General features: G+C 42.3%; 1 protein-coding gene and 1 pseudogene across 1 annotated transcript; one reads left to right on the forward strand and one right to left on the reverse strand.

The window, feature by feature from the left end:
* Positions 1-250: 250 nt before the first annotated feature.
* LOC121577664 (succinate dehydrogenase [ubiquinone] iron-sulfur subunit, mitochondrial) lies at positions 251-11046 on the reverse strand. The gene is made up of 8 exons (XM_041891434.2): positions 10878-11046; positions 5729-5862; positions 2087-2172; positions 1560-1696; positions 1312-1428; positions 1080-1181; positions 812-934; positions 251-680 (listed from the first exon to the last, which is right to left on the reverse strand). The coding sequence occupies exons 1-8, from the start codon at positions 10947-10949 to the stop codon at positions 600-602; spliced, it is 852 nt and encodes a 283-aa protein (XP_041747368.1). The 5' UTR covers positions 10950-11046; the 3' UTR covers positions 251-599.
* A 329-nt stretch (positions 11047-11375) lies between these two features.
* LOC121577665 lies at positions 11376-17607 on the forward strand (annotated as a pseudogene).
* The last annotated feature ends 1097 nt before the right edge of the window (positions 17608-18704 follow it).

Genomic DNA, 18704 nt, shown 5'->3' on the forward strand with positions numbered 1-18704 from the left:
GGTCTAAGGCACTGCATCTCAGTGCTTGAGGCGTCACTACAGACCCCCTGGTTCGATTCCAGGCTGTATCACAACCGGCCGTGATTGGGAGTCCCATAGGGCTGCGCACAATTGGCCCAGCGTCGTCCGGGTTTGGCCGGTGTAGGCCGTCATTGTAAATAAGAATTTGTTCTTAACTGACTTGCTTAGTTAAATAAAGATAAAATAAAAACATTCTACAATATAGTAAAAATAATGAAAAACCCTTGAATGAGTAGGTGTCCGAACTTTTGACTGGTACTTTATCTAGTTATGATTAAAGCGCTACAGATCATATACATATTCATTGTCTGTGAATCCATCACGCTCTGAACTCAACCCAACCCAACCCACACGAGACCAAACAATGGGGATGAACAAAGGAATGCACCATCATTCTAGTGAAGTCAGCAGGTCATGTCTCACACATACATCTCTCCCTCTCTCCCTCCCTCCCGTTCCCTTGGAGTCCAATGTCAGTCAGTAGTGCTGGAGTGTGGAGCTGTTGAAGTTCACATGCCCAGCAGACGTCACTGGTAGGGCATCTTAATTGTAGTATAATTAAAAGGGCGGGCCGGGGTTCAAGCAACAGCTGATTTATTCTCCTTGTAAGTGGCCATCATCTTCTTAATCTCTGCAATCGCCTTCCCTGGGTTCAGGCCCTGTTCGAGTAGGAGAGAGCGGTGATTAATTTGACTACAATGAGAAAGTAGAAGAGAGTGCTAGTGAGCAGTGAAGCTTACAGTTTACCCTTAGAAGGGTGGAGTAATGTTGTTTATTAGACTGAGGTTACCTTGGGGCAGGTCTTAGTGCAGTTCATGATGGTGTGACAGCGGTATAGGGAGAAAGGATCCTGTAGCTTGGACAGACGCTCCTCTGTGAACTCGTCTCGCGAGTCGATCATCCAACGGTAGGCCTGGAGAATGACAGACGTGAGCTCAAACAGTCCAAGGTGCACTACGCACATTCACTCATCAGTGTCCCGTTGATCAAAATACAACAACTCTAATCAAAAGTTCCCACTCAGACTAGTCTAAACTAGAATACACAAAAGCACAGGCCTGCATAAGAACAGCAGGTCCCAAGTACTTGTCTCCATTCCACCAGTAGCTGGGGCAGCTGGTGCTGCAGCACGCACACAGGATACATTCATACAGCCCGTCCTGACAGGGAGAGACAGGACAGTAAGAAGGAGAACACAGACATTTTCACAAAATGGACACAGTTGCAGCACTCTGTTCAACCATCTAAATTCTGCTCATTGTCAATGAACCAGAAGTAATTCGGGTGTACCAGTTTTTTTCTGTCCTCCACAGTCTGATGGTACTGTTCCTTTCCCTCATTTGTCTCATCCTTCTTCTTCAGGTAGGGCTCAATCGACTTGTATTGAGCATAGAAATTACTCATGTCCTACAACCAAAACATAACTCCATCACAAACTCACTCCAATTTTAATGTGGGATTGACAATTGAAATCTATGGTGGACAAAAGAATATAGCCAGTTTGTTGACGAGCTTGTATGGAATGTGATTATACTCACAGGGACCAGATCTTTGACCACGTACATGTGTGGCAGAGGGTAGATCTTGGTAGCCTTGCTGGTGTTGGTGTCAATCTTGTTCAGACAGGCTAGTGTGTTGCCTCCATTGATGTTCATTGCACAGGATCCACAGATACCTGCACCATAGCAAACACACAGATACACGCATACAAACCCTGCATTACTCACATATGAAGTTGTAAAAGGAACGGATACATGTTATTTTTCCTTGACTGGGGCATATCCATCGGAGGATAGTCAGTCACTAGAATAAACTAAGCTGCTCTGGTATCACCCCTGGACAACCTGTTCTAAGATAATTCCATCCTGGACACACTTTCCAACCTTCCCGCTATCTAAATTCCTAACGTAACAAAAACACAGTAAACCAACATTTAAGAACACTAATCCCAGTTCTTCTCTCACTCCTCAAAGAACATCTAGGGATTCACCTCTAGAATCATTCCAACCATTTCATCTATTCATCAGTATCCACAAACTAACCCCACTTCCCTTCCCACACTGACCCTCTCTGCAGGAGCGACGGAAGGTCAGAGTGCCGTCCATCTCATTCTTTATCTTGATGAGGGCGTCCAATACCATGGGGCCACAGCTGTGGAAAGGAGGGAAGCAGACAGTCCACTTATTGTTTTTTAAGAACCACATCTGTACACTGAAGATGTATGACAACAGGAGACACATATACTGAACAAAAATATAAAACGCAACAATTTCAAAGATTTTACAGAGTTAGTTCATATAAGGAAATCAGTCAATTGAAATAAATTCATTAGGCCCTAATCTATGGATTTCAGTTGACTGGGCAGGGGAACAACTATGCCCACCCACTTGGGAGCCAGACCCATCCACTGGGGAGCCAGGCCCAGCCAATCAGAATGCGTTTTTTTCCCACAAAAGGGATTTATTACAGACAGAAATAGGCCTCAGCACCCCCTCAGACGATCCCACAGGTGAAGAAGCCGGATGTGGAGGTCCTGGGCTGGCGTGGTTTTACGTGGTCTGCGGTTGTGAGGCCGGTTGGACGTACTGCTAAATTCTCTAAAGGCGGCATATGGTAGAGAAACAAACATTCAATTCTCTGGCAACAGCTCTGGTGGACATTCCTGCAGTCAGCATGCCAATTGCACGCTCCCTCAAAACTTCAGACATCTGTGGTATTGTGTTGTGTGACAAAACTGCACATTTTAAAGTGCCTTTTTAATTGTCCCCAGCACACGGTGCACCTGTGTAATGATCATGCTGTTTAATCAGTATCTTGATATGCCACACCTGTCAGGTGGATGGATTATCTTGGCAAAGGAGAAATGCTCACTAACAGGGATGTAAAGACATTTGTGCTCAAAATTTGAGAGAAATAAGCTTTTGGTACGTGTGGACAATTTCTTGGATCTTTTATTTCAGCTTATGAAACAGGGGACCAACACTTTACAGTACCAGTCAAAAGTTTGGACACCTACTCATTCAAGGGTTTTTCTTTATTTTTATTATTTTTTAAATTGTAGAACAATAGTAAAGACATCAACACTATTAAATAACACATATGGAATCATGTAGTAACCAAAAAAGTGTTCAACAAATCAAAATATATTTTATTTTTGAGATTCTTCAAATAGCCACCCTTTGCCATGATGACAGCTTTGCACACTCTTGGCATTCTCTCAACCAGCTTCATGAGGTAGTCACCTGGAATGCATTTCAATTAACAGGTGTGCCTTCTTAAAAAGTTAATTTGTGGAATTTCTTTCCTTCTTAATGAGTTTGAGCAAATCAGTTGTGTTGTGACAAGGTAGAGGTGGTATACAGAAGATAGCCCTACTTCGTAAAAGACCAAGTCCATATTATGGCAAGAACAGCTCAAATAAGCAAAGAGAAACTACAGTCCATCATTACTTTAAGACATGAAGGTCAGTCAATCAGGAAAATTTCAAGAACTTGGAAAGTTTCTTCAAGTGCAGTCGCAAAAACCATCAAGCGCTATGATGAAACTGGCTCTCATGAGGACTGCCACAGGAACGGAAGACCCAGAGTTACCTCTGCTGCAGAGGATAAGTTCATTAGAGTTACCAGCCTCAGAAATTGCAGCCCAAATAAATGCTTCACAGAATTCAAGTAACAGACACATCAACATCAACTGTTCAGAGGAGACTGCGTGAATCAGGCCTTCATGGTCTAATTGCTGCAAAGAAACCACTACTAAAGGACACCAATAAGAAGAAGAGACTTGCTTGAGCCAAAAAACACTAATCAATGGACATTAGACCGGTGGAAATCTGTCCTTTGGTCTGATGAGTCCAAATTTGAGATTTTTGGTTCCAACCGCTGTGTCTTTGTGAGACGCAGAGTAGGTGAACGGATTATCTCCGCATGTGTGGTTCCCACCGTGACGCATGGAGGAGGAGGAGGTGTGATGGTGCTTTGCTGGTAAAACTGTCAGTGATTTATTTAGAATTCAAGGCACACTTAACCAGCATGGCTACCACAGCATGCTGCAGCGATACGCCATCCCATCTGGTTTGCGCTTAGTGGGACTAGCATTTGTTTTTCAACAGGACAACGACCCAAAACACACCTACAGGCTGTGTAAGGGCTATTTGACCAAGAAGGAGAGTGATGGAGTGCTGCATCAGATGACCTGGCCTCCACAATCACCCGACCTCAACCCAATTGAGATGGTTTGGGATGAGTTTGACTGCAGAGTGAAGGAAAAGCAGCCAACAAGTGCTCAGCATATCTGGGAACTCCTTCAAGACTGTTGGAAAAGCATTCAAGGTGAAGCTGGCTGAGAGAATGCCAAGAGTGTGCAAAGCTGTCATCAAGGCTACTTTGAAGAATCTAAATATATTTATTTTGATTTGTTAAACACTTTTTTGGTTACTATATGATTCCATATATGTTCTTTCATAGTTATAGCTATTTGGTAAAATACTATCTTCTGTATACCAACCCTACCTTGTCACAACACAACTGATTGGCTCAAATGCATTATGAAGGAAAGACATTCCACAAATTTACTTTTAACAAGGCACACCTGTTCATTGAAATGCAGTCCAGGTGACTACCTCATGAAGCTGGTTGAGAGTGTGAAAATCTGTCATCAAGGCAAAGGGTGGCTACTTTGAAGAATCTCAAATATAAAATATATTTTGATTTGTTTAACATTTCTTTTGGTTACTACATGATTCCATATGTATTATTTCATAGTTTTGATGTCTTCACTATTATTCTACAATGTAGAAAATAGTAAAAATAAAGAAAAACCCTTGAATGAGTAGGTGTGTCCAAACTTTTGACTGGTACTGTACATGTTGCGTTTATATTTTTGTTCAGTATACTATACATATCCATGCTGTGATAGTACCCAAAAGGTTTTTTTGTCACAATGCCTCATTGCCAGAGGTGAGCCAACAGGATTGGACAGATGGAGAAAGAACAGGAAGAGGACTGGGAACCTGTCCAGAGTATCAGGGTTATCCTCAATTTCATATGAAGGGTGCTGATGATTCCCTCTCGAACAAATCCAATTTTATTTGTGACATGCGCCGAATACAACAGGTGTAGACTTTACAGTGAAATGCTTACTTACGAGCCCTTTCCCAACAATGCAGTGTAAAAAAGTTAAGAAATACATAAATAAGGAAATAGTAACACAAAATAACGAGGCTATATTCAAGGAGTACCGGTACCGAGTCAATGTGCAGGGGTACGAGGTAGTTGATGTAATATGTACATGTAGGTAGGGGTAAAAGTGACTAAGCAATCAGGAACAGTGTCGTCACTTGAGTTAATAATTAATGCCCTAAACACCATTGCAACATGCTCCTCTTTTACAGAGAACTACATGAGGACTGTATCTTGAGAGAAATAATTGGCCGCCTTGAGAGGTCTGTCCTGGCTGTCTGTAACTCAAGTCGTGAACTCCTAAATGAAAAGAGGAGTAACACCTACAGAACATACTACTGTCCAGGACAGTCAGTCTAGTCTATAGGAGGGGTATTCCTCCATCATCATCATCATCATCATCATCATAATACACAAGGGGAGGTCTGTACTAAAAAGATCTGACACTGTGATAACATTCGATAAATTACAAAGTCCCTGTTCCAATAACCTAATGGAAGTGTTCAGCTGATAAGGCGGGCTGTACTCACGTGTTGAGATCAATCTCAAAGGTCTGCATGCGGGGCTTGTCCCCCACTGTGTCTGGGTCCCAGCGGTACACCTGGAACTTCTTGACTCTGGGCTGTGGTACTGTGGCCGCCGCTGTCTGGGCGTACCGAACCGCCTGACAGTAGAGGAGGAGGAGAGAGAATGAGGACTGTTTAGCCTGTCTGTCATAACAAACCACATTACAAGCTGTGGGATAGAACAAGTTCTTCATGAATAACGACCCAATGTTCCTCGTATAATAATTTTATTGGCAGTGTTGAGTGTATATACTAAGCATACAAAACATTAAGAACACCTGCTCTTTCCATGACAGACTGAACAGGTGAAAGCTATAATCCCTTATTGATGTCACTTGTTAAACCACTTAAAATCAGTGTAGATGAAGGGGAGGAAACAGATTCAAGAAGGATTTTTAAGCCTTGAGACATGGATTGTGTGTGTGCCATTCAGAGCATGAATGGGCAAGACAAAAAATGTAAGTGCCTTTGAACTGGGTATAGTAGTAGGTGCCAGATGCACCGGTTTGTGTCAAGAACTGCAACGCTGCTGGGTTTTTCACGCTCAACAAAATCCTTCTTTAACCTGTCTCCTCCCCTTCATCTACACTGATTGAAGTGGATCTGACAAGTGACATCAATAAGGGATCATAGCTTTCACCTGGTCAGTCTACGTAATGGAAAGTGTTCTTAATGTTTTGTATACTCAGTGTTTGATCATATACAAATGTAAGCAAGGTTTGAAATTATTATGTTTTAGTCAAATATTATATCTGTTTGGGCTTTTTGCGGTCAATTATGTTCCGGCACCCTGACCATACGCTAAAGAAAAATATATATATTCAGCCCGTGGCTGAATCAAGTTGATGATCCCTGGTATATAACGTATACTGGGGTATTATGAAATACCCACGGTATGTTTTTCAATACCATTTAGTATTTTTTTTTGGCTTCATGACAATCCACTCGTGCAGTGCAAGAGAGGTGATCAAGTTACTCTTGAAGTTCACTACTAATGTTTGCAAGCTAAATATCTTATAACTATAAGCCCAAAAAAGTATCAAAAGACTCCAGCCACCCTAGACATAGACTGTTCTCTCTGCTACCGCACGGCAAGCGGTACCGCAGCGCCAAGTCTGGGTCCAAAAGGCTTCTTAACAGCTTCTACCCCCAAGCCATAAGACTCCTGAACAGCTAATCATGGCTACCCGGAATATTTGCATTGCCACCCCATCCCCCTCATTTACGCTGCTGCTACTCTGTTTATTATTTATGCATTGTCACTTTAACTCTACGCACATGTACATATTACCTCAATTAACTGGTGCCCTGCACATTCTGTACCGGCACCCCCTGTATATAGCTTCCCTACTGTTATTTTATTTTACTGCTGCTCTTTAATTATTTGCTATTTTTTACTTAACACTTTCTTTTTTTCTTAAAAACTGCATTGTTGGTTAAGGGCTTGTAAGTAAGCATTTCACTGTAATGTCTACACCTGTTGTATTCGGCGTATGTGGCAAATCAAATTTGAAGTTGAACTAAGACAAATAAATTCGCTCCAGCTATACATTTGGTTTGCAAATGTTTCACTAAATGTCTAGCTTGCAAGATCAAGCTTCTTGGTTACAGCAGAAACAATCAATCCCCTCCTGAGTCATGGATCAAGATCCCTGTAGTCTAATATTTGTTTTGTGCGTGCAGCAAACTGCGACCTTCGCCAAGGGAGCCGTTGTTTGTTGATGGAGAAGGAGCAGCTCTGTCATAGCACGGCAGATTTTTTACGTTTTGGCAGGGAATACAGAGTGCAAGGTTTTATAAAAAACTATGGATTCCAACTCCCACTGACAAATCTATAACAAATCAGGACAAGCACAGGTACACAGTAAGCATTAAATAATTGACATTTATAGAAGTATCGAGTGGTAGTGCATGTTTGAAGTCGATTACGTGGTGCAATTTGACAGAGGTCACACAGATTGCAGCACCCAAAGAAAATAACGCCTTTACACAGCACAAACATATGTACAATGTGGTGTGCATTAAAGAACGGATATTTTTACAATTATCAACTACCACTGACTCGATGTAGTCGGAGGTACACTACTATGCCTAAACTCAACTCCATTGAGATGTGATGTACATATCGTGGAGTTGAGAATTCCCCGCTAGATATGGGGAAGGATAAGCTGATCCTAGATCAGAGGAAATATACCTGGTGGAGCAAGGTCTGTAACCCCATTCAGACACACAAAAGTATGTGGACACCCCTTCAAATTAGTGGATTTGGCCATTTAAGCCACACACGTTACTGACAGGTTTATAAACATTGGCAGTAGAATGGCCCATACTGAAGATGTCAGTGACTTTCAATGTGGCACCGTCATAGGATGGCACCTTTCCAACAAGTCAGTTTGTCAAATTTCTGCCCTGCTAGAGCTGCCCCGGTCAACTGTAAGTGTGGTTATTGTGAAGTGGAAACGTCTAGGAGCAACAACGGCTCAGCCTCAAAGTGGAATGCCACACAAGCTCACAAAACGGGACCGCCGAGTGCTGAAGCACGTAAAAATCGTCTGTCCTCAGTTGCAACACTCACTACTTAGTTCCAAACTGCCTCTGGAAGAAACGTCAGCACAAGAACTGTTCGTCGGGAGCGTCATGAAATGAGTTTCCATGGCCAAGCAGCTGCACACAAGCCTAATATCACCATGCGCAATGCCAAGCGTCGGCTGGAGTGGTGTAAAGCTTGCAGCCATTTCACATTGGAGCAGTGGAAACGCATTCTCTGGAGTGATGGATCATGCTTCACCATCTGGCAGTCCGACAGATGAATCTGGGTTTGGCGGATGCCAGGAGAACGCTACCTTCCCGAATGCATAGTACCAACTGTAAAGTTTGGTGGAGGAGGAATAATGTTCTGGGGCTGTTTTTCATGGTTTGGGCTAGGCCCCTTAGTTCCATACAGAAATGGTTTGTCGAGATCGGTGTGGAAGAACTTGACTGGCCTGCACAGAGCCCTGACCTCAACTCCATCTAACACCTTTGGGATGAATTGGAACGCTGTTTGCGAGCCAGGCCTAATCGCCCAACATCAGTGCCTGACCTCACTAATGCTTGTGGCTGAATGGAAGCAAGTCCCCGCAACAATGTTCCAACATCTAGTGGAAAGCCTTCCCAGAAGAGTGGAGGCTGTTATAGCAGCAAAGGGGGGGGACCAACTCCATATAAATGCCCATGATTTTGGAATGAGATGTTCGACCAGCAGGTGTCCACATACTGTTGGCAATGTAGTGTATTTTGTGGCATTCTTATACCGGTCCCCCTACAGGTCACATAACTACATTACATCAAGTGTTAAAAAAGCACATAACCTTAAACTACTTATCCAACTTATTCTGCCCATATTTACTGAATTTTAAACTTGTGAACAATACCTCTATCTCCAATAGACACTATATGAAGTATTGACAAGCAACAGATGAATCAAGATCAAACAACATTCTAACACATTTCACTGAACCTATGACTGTAAGTCGCTTTGGATAAAAGTGTCTGCTAAATGGCATATTATTATTATTATTATTTACTATCCAGTGTATGTGACGATACGTCTTTTTTTTTTTTTACTCGATTGTTTACTTTACTAGCTAGGTAATGTAATGGATATCTAACTACTACTAGCTAACGTGCACAGATACACAGCTAGCAAACTTACTCACACTGATGAAAGGTAGCTAGCTACATCCTCAAGTGACAGCCCCGTGTAGCTCAGTTGGTAGAGCATGGCGCTTGCAACGGCAGGGTTGTGGGTTCGTTTCCCACGGGGGGCCAGTATGAAAATGTATGCACTCACTAACTGTAAGTCGCTCTGGATAAGAGTGTCTGCTAAATGACTAAAATGTAAAAGCATTGACAACTAATATTAGTAACTAGGGAGGACAGGTGCAGCTTTTAGTGTTCCTGAGTTTACGGTGGCAGTGACAAAAAGAGCAATGGATTATTTATCTGTTTACACAATGGTGTTGTTGGCCATACTATTGGCTGCAGGGTGGGTGGGGGAGGTGAGGCCAGACAGAGTAGTCATCTGCTCTGACTCCTGTGCAGCACTGATGAGCTTAAATTAATTTCTGTCTCGGAGCAGACAGGATGTATCATATGAGGTTTTGCCGTGCTTGTCTAGGATGAGACAGATTGGAACATCAAATACCCCTCTGGGTACCATCTTATGTGGGTGTAGATGGGAATGAGGAGGTGGATGTTATCGCCAAGCAGGCTCTTAAACATCCTAATGTTGAGATGGAATTGTCAATCAGTAAAGCAGAAGCCAAGGGGTTGATAAAAAAGTGGTTAAAAACAAGTGGCAAGAGTTGTGGAACAGGGAGGGAAAGGGAAAACAACTGTATAAGATCCAGGAAAAGTTGGGGGCAGATACATCCTCAGGTCAAGGTGAGAAGGGAGGAAAGTGTAATCACAAGGCTCAATAGTACATTGAAAAACATCCGACTGGGAAGTGTGATCATTGTCAGGAGGAGATAGAGACAGTGGAACACTTTATATTTCAGTGCCAGCAATATGGGATGGAAAGAGAGAGATTGTTATTCGATTTAAGGAGTAATTGGGTTGAGGAGCCAATATTAAGTTAACTGCTGGGGAAATCTTCAGGGGATGTAGTATTTAATTATGCATTTTGTTTCCTTAGAGAATAATGGGTAGGATTTAGACCTTCCCTTGATTCTCTGTCTCTGGTCCACACGCCAGTCCAGTTTGTGGCAGTAATGCACCTTAAAGTTGGTTGCCAACCGCCATATAAAATGCACAAAAAAAGAAGCCAAAACATCAAAATACTCCATCTAAACGTGAATCGATTCTCATTTGCCGTAACATTACGGTTCTAGAAACAACCTAGATTGTTCTGCCCACTATGATTAATTTGCTCCTATTGGAAACGACAGGCTCTGGTCTATCTTGGGTTAGTTATACAAATCTTTGCTAAAGCAGTTAGTGTCTATGGATATGAATGAGTAGCAGCGAAGTTAGCTAGCTGACAAGCGCACGTCGTTCGAAACGATCAACAAACCGCATTCATTTATTGGGCAATCGTTAAAATGGACAGTCTTAATTAACACAACCTTACCACCATTCCACTGGAAGAACGGAATGCCACAGTGCTATAGCGACCCAAAGACGATAGACAAACGACCGACATTTTCGCAATCTGACGTTTCTCTGACCTTTCTCTGGTATCTGCTATCCCTGAATGCACTGCGGTATTTCCTTTAATAGAAACTGACCTGAGATCAATGTTAAACGTCTTTGGTGTTACCAAACTATGCCGATTAGCAAAAATTATATTTTATTGAATATTGTCACATATGATTGATTCGCAGATTAGATCATTTGCGCAACGCTCGGTACAAAGAGGCTATCTCCATTTTAAACCTTCTTCGGATACATAGATTTCACAAATGATTGTCTCTGTTTAAATCAATTATGTACATGCACATACTATACACACGATATTCCACGTGTACAGTTGATGCAAAATAGTTGTTAGTAAACTAACAGTTTTACTTTATGTTTTGCTCAAATAAATGTGGGACCACTACGCGCGTGCGTAGTGAGTGAAGCTTTCGCCGGATGCTCTTTGAGATCAACAACACACAGCAGCAGTCGTCTCCTGTGGTGGATTATAAAAATAATCTAATCGAGTAAGGTTGACAAAGGAAAAAACGACAGGATTGTAGCAAAATCGTTAAGAAAGAAAGATGGTGTTTTTGACTTTATCTTATTGGATCCGCAATCGTGGGCCTGATAGATATTGGAAGGTTCAAGAAGTTATCAGTAATGCACGGGTAAGTTAGCGCTGTAGCCACTGACAGCCATTTAGCTAGCTCTGTTAGCTATTCTATTTAATTGACATTACAGAATTTACTTTGCATGCAACATTTACTCACCGTAGTGACAGTTTCACACTGCAGGTAACTCATCAATTAACGTTATAGTTAGTTATGAAGCTTGCTAAAATGGCTACCTAACTAGTTACAGACGAAGCATTTGGCTAGTTTACCAAATAACCGGCTGGTACTCAGTTCAGGGCTAGCAAGTCTCATTCCAAAGAGAGGACTGTGCCAATTTTAGCTACACGTAGGCATACTCACATTTACATTTTAGTCATTTAGCAGACGCTCTTATCCAGAGCGACTTACAGTTAGTGAGTGCATACATTTTCATACTGGCCCCCCGTGGGAAACGAACCCACAACCCTGGCGTTGCAAGCGCCGTACTCTACCAACTGAGCTACACGGGACTACCTCTTGCAGAGTTAGCTGGCTAGCTAGCTAACGTAGGTGGTAAAAAAAAACTAGTCTATTGTCAATATAAGTAAGATAATACAAAAATCCCCATCAAAATAGATCAGTTTAAGGAAAAGGTAGAGAGGAATGTTTTGCATGGGGGTTGCGTCCCAATCCGCCTATGGCGGCCTTCCGCATCTTCATTTTTACATTTTAGTAATTTAGCAGACGCTCTTATCCAGAGCGACTTACATATTTTTTTTATACCGGCCCCCCGTGGGAATCGAACCCACAACCCTGGCGTTGCAAACGCCATGCTCTATCAACTGAGCTACATCCCTGCCGGCCATTCCCTCCCCTACCCTGGACGACACTGGGCCAATTGTGCGCCGCCCATGAGTCTCCCGGTCGCGGCCGGCTGCGACAGAGCCTGGATTCGAACCAGGATCTAGTGGCACAGTTAGCACTGCGATGCAGTGCCTTAGACCACTGCGCCACTCAGGATCTTCAGAGGTCATCATCAGCCAATTAACGTTAATGAACTAAAAACTAATGTACCTTTCCATTTGGGTTCAATTCTATTTCAATACTGTAAATTCAGGGGATTCATAAAAATTGTGCAATATGGTTTAATGAATTTCAATTCACTTACTGTATGGTCATTTCAAATGAACTTGACCCCAAACAACCCTGATACCCTTGTAGTGTGTTGTCACCGTTTTTGCCCTTTCCTATCATCTGTATTTCTCTTCCCCTATCTCTGTATCCATCAGCATTTCAGAGGTAGAAAGAGGTACGGGCAGTACGAAGGGCCTTTGTATATGCCACCAAGGCTCACAAAATCAAACAACGTAACATCCGTACGGTAAGAGCATGATCAGAATTATAGCCATGTCATTGATACATCTAATTAGATATTCTAGCTATGCTATACCCTGGATCTATATGTGCACCCTTACATGTCATCAAGATCTCTCCTCTCTCATTATCATGTGCTTATGATAAATCAGCTACATGTAGATGTGTGCTATTGTGAGTGAGATCCTAAAACAATGCTTTTCACCAGCAATGGATCTCATGCATCGCGGCAGCATCACGGGAGCACGGCATGAAGTACCCCACCCTCATGCACAACCTGGTGAAGGTCAGTACAGTAGGCCTACAGTAGGGATCATCAACTAGATTCAGCCGCGGGCCGATTTTTTTCTGGAGCGGATGGTCAGGGGGCCAGAACATAATTACAAATAATTTGTAGACTGCAAATTGTCCACAAGAAGCCCAAACAGATATAATATTTGACTAAAACATAATAATTTCAAACCTTGCTTACGTTTGTATATGATCACATATACACTACATGGCCAAAAGTATGTGGACACCGGCTCATTGACGATCTCATTCCAAAATCATGGGCATTCATATGGAGTTGGTACACCCTTTGCTGCTATAACAGTCTCCACTCTTCTGGGAAGGCTTTCCACTAGATGTTGGAACATTGCTGCTGGGACTTGCTTCCATTCAGCCACAAGAGCATTAGTGAGGTCAGGCACGGAGGCTGGGCGATTAGGCCTGGCTCGCAGTCGACGTTCCAATTCATCCCAATTTGTGCCACGTTGAAAGTCACTGAGCTCTTCATTCTACTACCAATGTTTGTCTATGGAGATTGCATGGCGGTGTACTCGATTTTATACACCTGTCAGCAACGAGTGTGGCTGAAATAGCAGAATCCACTAATTTGAAGGGGTGTCCACATACATGTATCTCATGTAGTGTAGTGTATGCGTGGGAATACTTTAAACAGATTTTTAAAATGTAAGTCACTTGGAGCTGATTTGCTGGTGTTTTTACAGTCTCATGTCCAACTAAAAAAAATACAAAAATAAAAAAATTTTGCCCAGAAATTGGGGGAACAAATAAAATCTCCCACGGGCTACCAGTTGGGGAACCCTTGCCTACAGTATGTCTTAACCTAGTTACGACACTATCTCTCGGTTCCAGCTTGTGATGATTCAGTACAGCTCCTCTGTAAGGCATTTTTGTTCCCAAGGTTTGATTTACAACATTGCTCCAGCTCACAACCACATGTAATCAGAGCACAGCAGACACTTATCATAGAACAGAAAGAAAAAAAAAAACTGAAAATGTGAAATATTAATAACAAATAGGGATGAACGGTACAAAGTGAATGTTGCCACTTGATTGTACAGTGAGGGAAAAAAGTATTTGATCCCCTGCTGATTTTGTACGTTTGCCCACTGACAAAGAAATGATCAGTCTATAATTTTAATGGTAGGTTTATTTGAACAGTGAGAGACAGAATAACAACAAAAGAATCCAGAAAAACGCATGTCAAAAATGTTATAAATTGATTTGCATTTTAATGAGGGAAATAAGTATTTGACCCCCTCTCAATCAGAAAGATTTCTGGCTCCCAGGTGTCTTTTATACAGGTAACGAGCTGAGATTAGGAGCACACTCTTAAAGGGAGTGCTCCTAATCTCAGCTTGTTACCTGTATAAAAGACACCTGTCCACAGAAGCAATCAATCAATCAGATTCCAAACTCTCCACCATGGCCAAGACCAAAGAGCTCTCCAAGGATGTCAGGGACAAGATTGTAGACCTACACAAGGCTGGAATGGGCTACAAGACCATCGCCAAGCAGCTTGTTGAGAAGGTGACAACAGTTGGTGCGATTATTCGCAAATGGAAGAAACACAAAAGACCTGTCAATCTCCCTCGGCCTGGGGCTCCATGCAAGATCTCACCTCGTGGAGTTGCAATGATCATCAGAACGGTGAGGAATCAGCCCAAAACTACACGGGAGGATCTTGTCAATGATCTCAAGGCAGCTGGGACCATAGTCACCAAGAAAACAATTGGTAACACACTACGCAAAACGACACCGGATTCAAAAATTAGAATCTTTCAATTTAAATTATTATATAAAATTCTTGCTACCAATAGAATGTTATTTATATGGGGGATACAATCTTCCCAGCTCTGCAGATTTTGCTGTGAAGAGATAGAATCATTAGATCATTTGTTTTGGTTCTGTCCATTTGTAGCTTGTTTTTGGACACAGGTCCAGGAATGGCTAAAGGATTGCAATATTTACCTGGAACTAACCTTGCAGATAGCATTACTGGGTGATCTGAAAAGTCATAGTCAATCAATCAATAATATAATAATACTTTTAGCAAAAATGTTTATTTTTAATTCACAATCTGTAGAAGCAATGAGAATAGAAAGGTTCAGAACTTTTTGTAAAACATCACAGTATGGTTGAAATATATATGGCAAATAGAAATCCTATATGGATGGTGTTAAGAGATAGATGGGAGGTATTGAATAGAGTTGAAGGATGGGACTAATAACAAATAACAACAAATAATAACAAAGATAGCTAATAATGTAAGCATACTGTGTCCATAATAAGTATATAGGTTGTATGTTGGGAGCTTTTGGGAAAGAGCACAGTTAGAAAGATATGGCATTTAGAAGCAAACCGGATGGACATCATGAAAATGATCGGAGAGGTGGAGAGTAGAAGAAGTTCAGGAGCAAAAAAATAAATAAATATATATATATATATATAGATATATAGATATATATATATATATAGATATAGATATAGAATTATTGTAAAATTAACTCTGTCCATAAGGTGTAGATAGTAAGTATAGACCGGAAGTAGAGGCCTGGGCGTTGTTGTTCACTAATTTACTCCAAGTAGGGAAAGGATGGTGGGGTTGAAAAGTAATAAAGGGGAATATATATATATATAAAAAATAAAAAAAACATGGGGGATTGGAAGTGATGCAGACAATTACATTGATAGAAGATACAATCTATCTGCAATATTAAGCTGATCCATCCCCCAGAAAAAAAAAATAAAATAGAAAAAAAACACACTACGCCGTGAAGGACTGAAATCCTGCAGCGCACGCAAGGTCCCCCTGCTCAAGAAAGCACATATACAGGGCCGTCTGAAGTTTTCCAATGAACATCTGAATGATTCAGAGGAGAACTGGGTGAAAGTGTTGTGGTCAGATGAGGCCAAAATCGAGCTCTTTGGAATCAACTCAACTCACTGTGTTTGGAGGAGGAGGAATGCTGCCTATGACCCCAAGAACACCATCCCCACCGTCAAACACGGAGGTGGAAACATTATGCTTTGGGGGTGTTTTTCTGCTGAGGGGACAGGACAACTTCACCGCATCAAAGGGACGATGGACGGGGCCATGTACCGTCAAATCTTGGGTGAGAACCTCCTTCCCTCAGCCAGGGCATTGAAAATGGGTCGTGGATGGGTATTCCAGCATGACAATGACCCAAAACACACGGCCAAGGCAACAAAGGAGTGGCTCAAGAAGAAGCACATTAAGGTCCTGGAGTGGCCTAGCCAGTCTCCAGACCTTAATCCCATAGAAAATCTGTGGAGGGAGGTGAAGGTTCAAGTTGCCAAATGTCAGCCTCGAAACCTTAATGACTTGGAGAAGATCTGCAAAGAGGAGTGGAACAAAATCCCTCCTGAGATGTGTGCAAACCTGGTGGCCAACTACAAGAAACGTCTGACCTCTGTGATTGCCAACAAGGGTTTTGCAAGTACTAAGTCATGTTTTGCAGAGGGTTCAAATACTTATTTCCCTCATTAAAATGCAAATCAATTCATAACATTTTTGACATGTGTTTTTCTGGATTTTGTTGTTGTTATTCTGTCTCTCACTGTTCAAATAAACCTACCATAAAATGTATAGACTGATCATGTCTTTGTCAGTGGGCAAACGTACAAAATCAGCAGGGGATCAAATACTTTTTTCCCTCACTGTATATACTGAACTGTAAAAATCCTTTGCACTACCATCTCATCCCACTCCTTAGTCTTTACTGTTGTTACTCAGATCCTCTCATCCTTTCCTCGGATCTTCTAAGATTTGTGTCGGTTCAAAGTGTATGTTTATTTACACTTCCATCCCTCCTCTTCTCTCCCCTTACAGAGTAGTGTTGAGGTGAATCGACGTGTTCTGAGCGACCTTGCCATCACAGAGCCTAAGTCATTCCTGTCTCTTGCAAAGCTGGCCAGGGTGAGGCAACAGGAGGGATTCGGTGGAGCGTTAGGCAATGGCAAAGAGCCTTCTGGTGTCTTCTCACACATTGTCACGCTACAGTGATCTAGCCACCTTCTCCATAGGCAATTGCAATGGACTCCATACCACCTCTTTGCTGATCTCAGCAAGGGGCCCACCCATCCAATTACCCAGTTTCCTTACTAGCAATACGACCAACACAGTGCTACCCTGCCACCATTCTACTCCGTCTCTGAATCATGGCTGCTGGATAGATGCTGACGGAATCACCCTCCACACCTCATTCAATATGATAGTATTCATAGGCGAGGTTTGACTGACTGGTGGGGGAGGGGGGAGGGGGTGTTACAGAGGAAATACTTGACCTTCGTTTGTAATGCCTTGTGTCTCTATGTACATATGTGTGATTGTGTGTTTGCCTGTTTTCCTGTCAATACATGTGTAAAACGATTGTCTAGTAAATAAAACATTTTGCTTACCTATTCAGTGTTCTGATGATGTTGTTGCTAATGTTACAAATATTACAATGAAAAATGATGCCCTTTCTCCTCGAGAGATGACTCAATTTAGGGTTTTCAAGATCGACTACTAAAAGATTAAGCAAGATCATTTTACATTACTGTCCCAAGTAATTGTGGTAATGTTACATAGAATGTTCCAAATTATTTAGTTCAAGGAGAACGTTTTTAAAAGATTCATGTTTCCCTGAAATGCTACTGCAATGTATTACTTAAAAATCTAAACAGCACTCAATGTGAGCTTATGAAAAATGCAATGAATGAAAAATGCAATCAATCTCTCCCTATCCCAGTCTACTGTCCCCACATGCTTCAAAATGGCCACCATTGTTCCTGTACCCAAGAATGCAAAGGTAACTGAACTAAATGACTATTGCCCCGTAGCACTCACTTCTGCCATCATGAAGTGCTTTGAGAGACTAGTCAAGGATCATATCACCTCCACCTTACCTGTCACCCTTGACCCACTTCTATTCGCATACCGCCCCAATAGGTCCACAGACGATGCAATCGCCATCACACTGCACACTGCCCTATCCCATCTGGACAAGAGGAATACCTATCTAAGAATGCTGTTCATTGACTATAGCTCAGCATTCAACACCATAGTCCCTCCAAGCTCATCATCAAGCTTGAGGCCCTGGGTCTCAACCCTGCCCTGTGCAATTGGGTCCTGGACTTCCTGACGGGCCGCCCCCAGGTGGTGAAGGTAGGAAACAACATCTCCACTTCGCTGATCCTCAACACTGGGGCCCCACAAGGGTGTGTGCTCAGGCCCCTCCTGTACTCCCTGTTCACCCATGACTGCCTAGCCATGCACGCCTCCAACTCAATCATCAAGTTTGCAGACGACACAACAGTAGTAGGCTTGATTACCAACAACGATGAGACAGCTTACAGGGAGGAGGTGAGGGCTCTGGGAGTGTGGTGTCAGGAAAATAACCTCTCAACGTCAACAAAACAAAGGAGATGATTGTGGACTTCAGGAAACAGCAGAGGGAGTACCCCTATATCCACATCGACGGGACAGCAGTGGAGAAGGTGGAACGTTTGAAGTTCCT

Source organism: Coregonus clupeaformis, chromosome 12, assembly GCF_020615455.1.
Source record: "Coregonus clupeaformis isolate EN_2021a chromosome 12, ASM2061545v1, whole genome shotgun sequence".
NCBI lineage: Eukaryota > Metazoa > Chordata > Actinopteri > Salmoniformes > Salmonidae > Coregonus > Coregonus clupeaformis.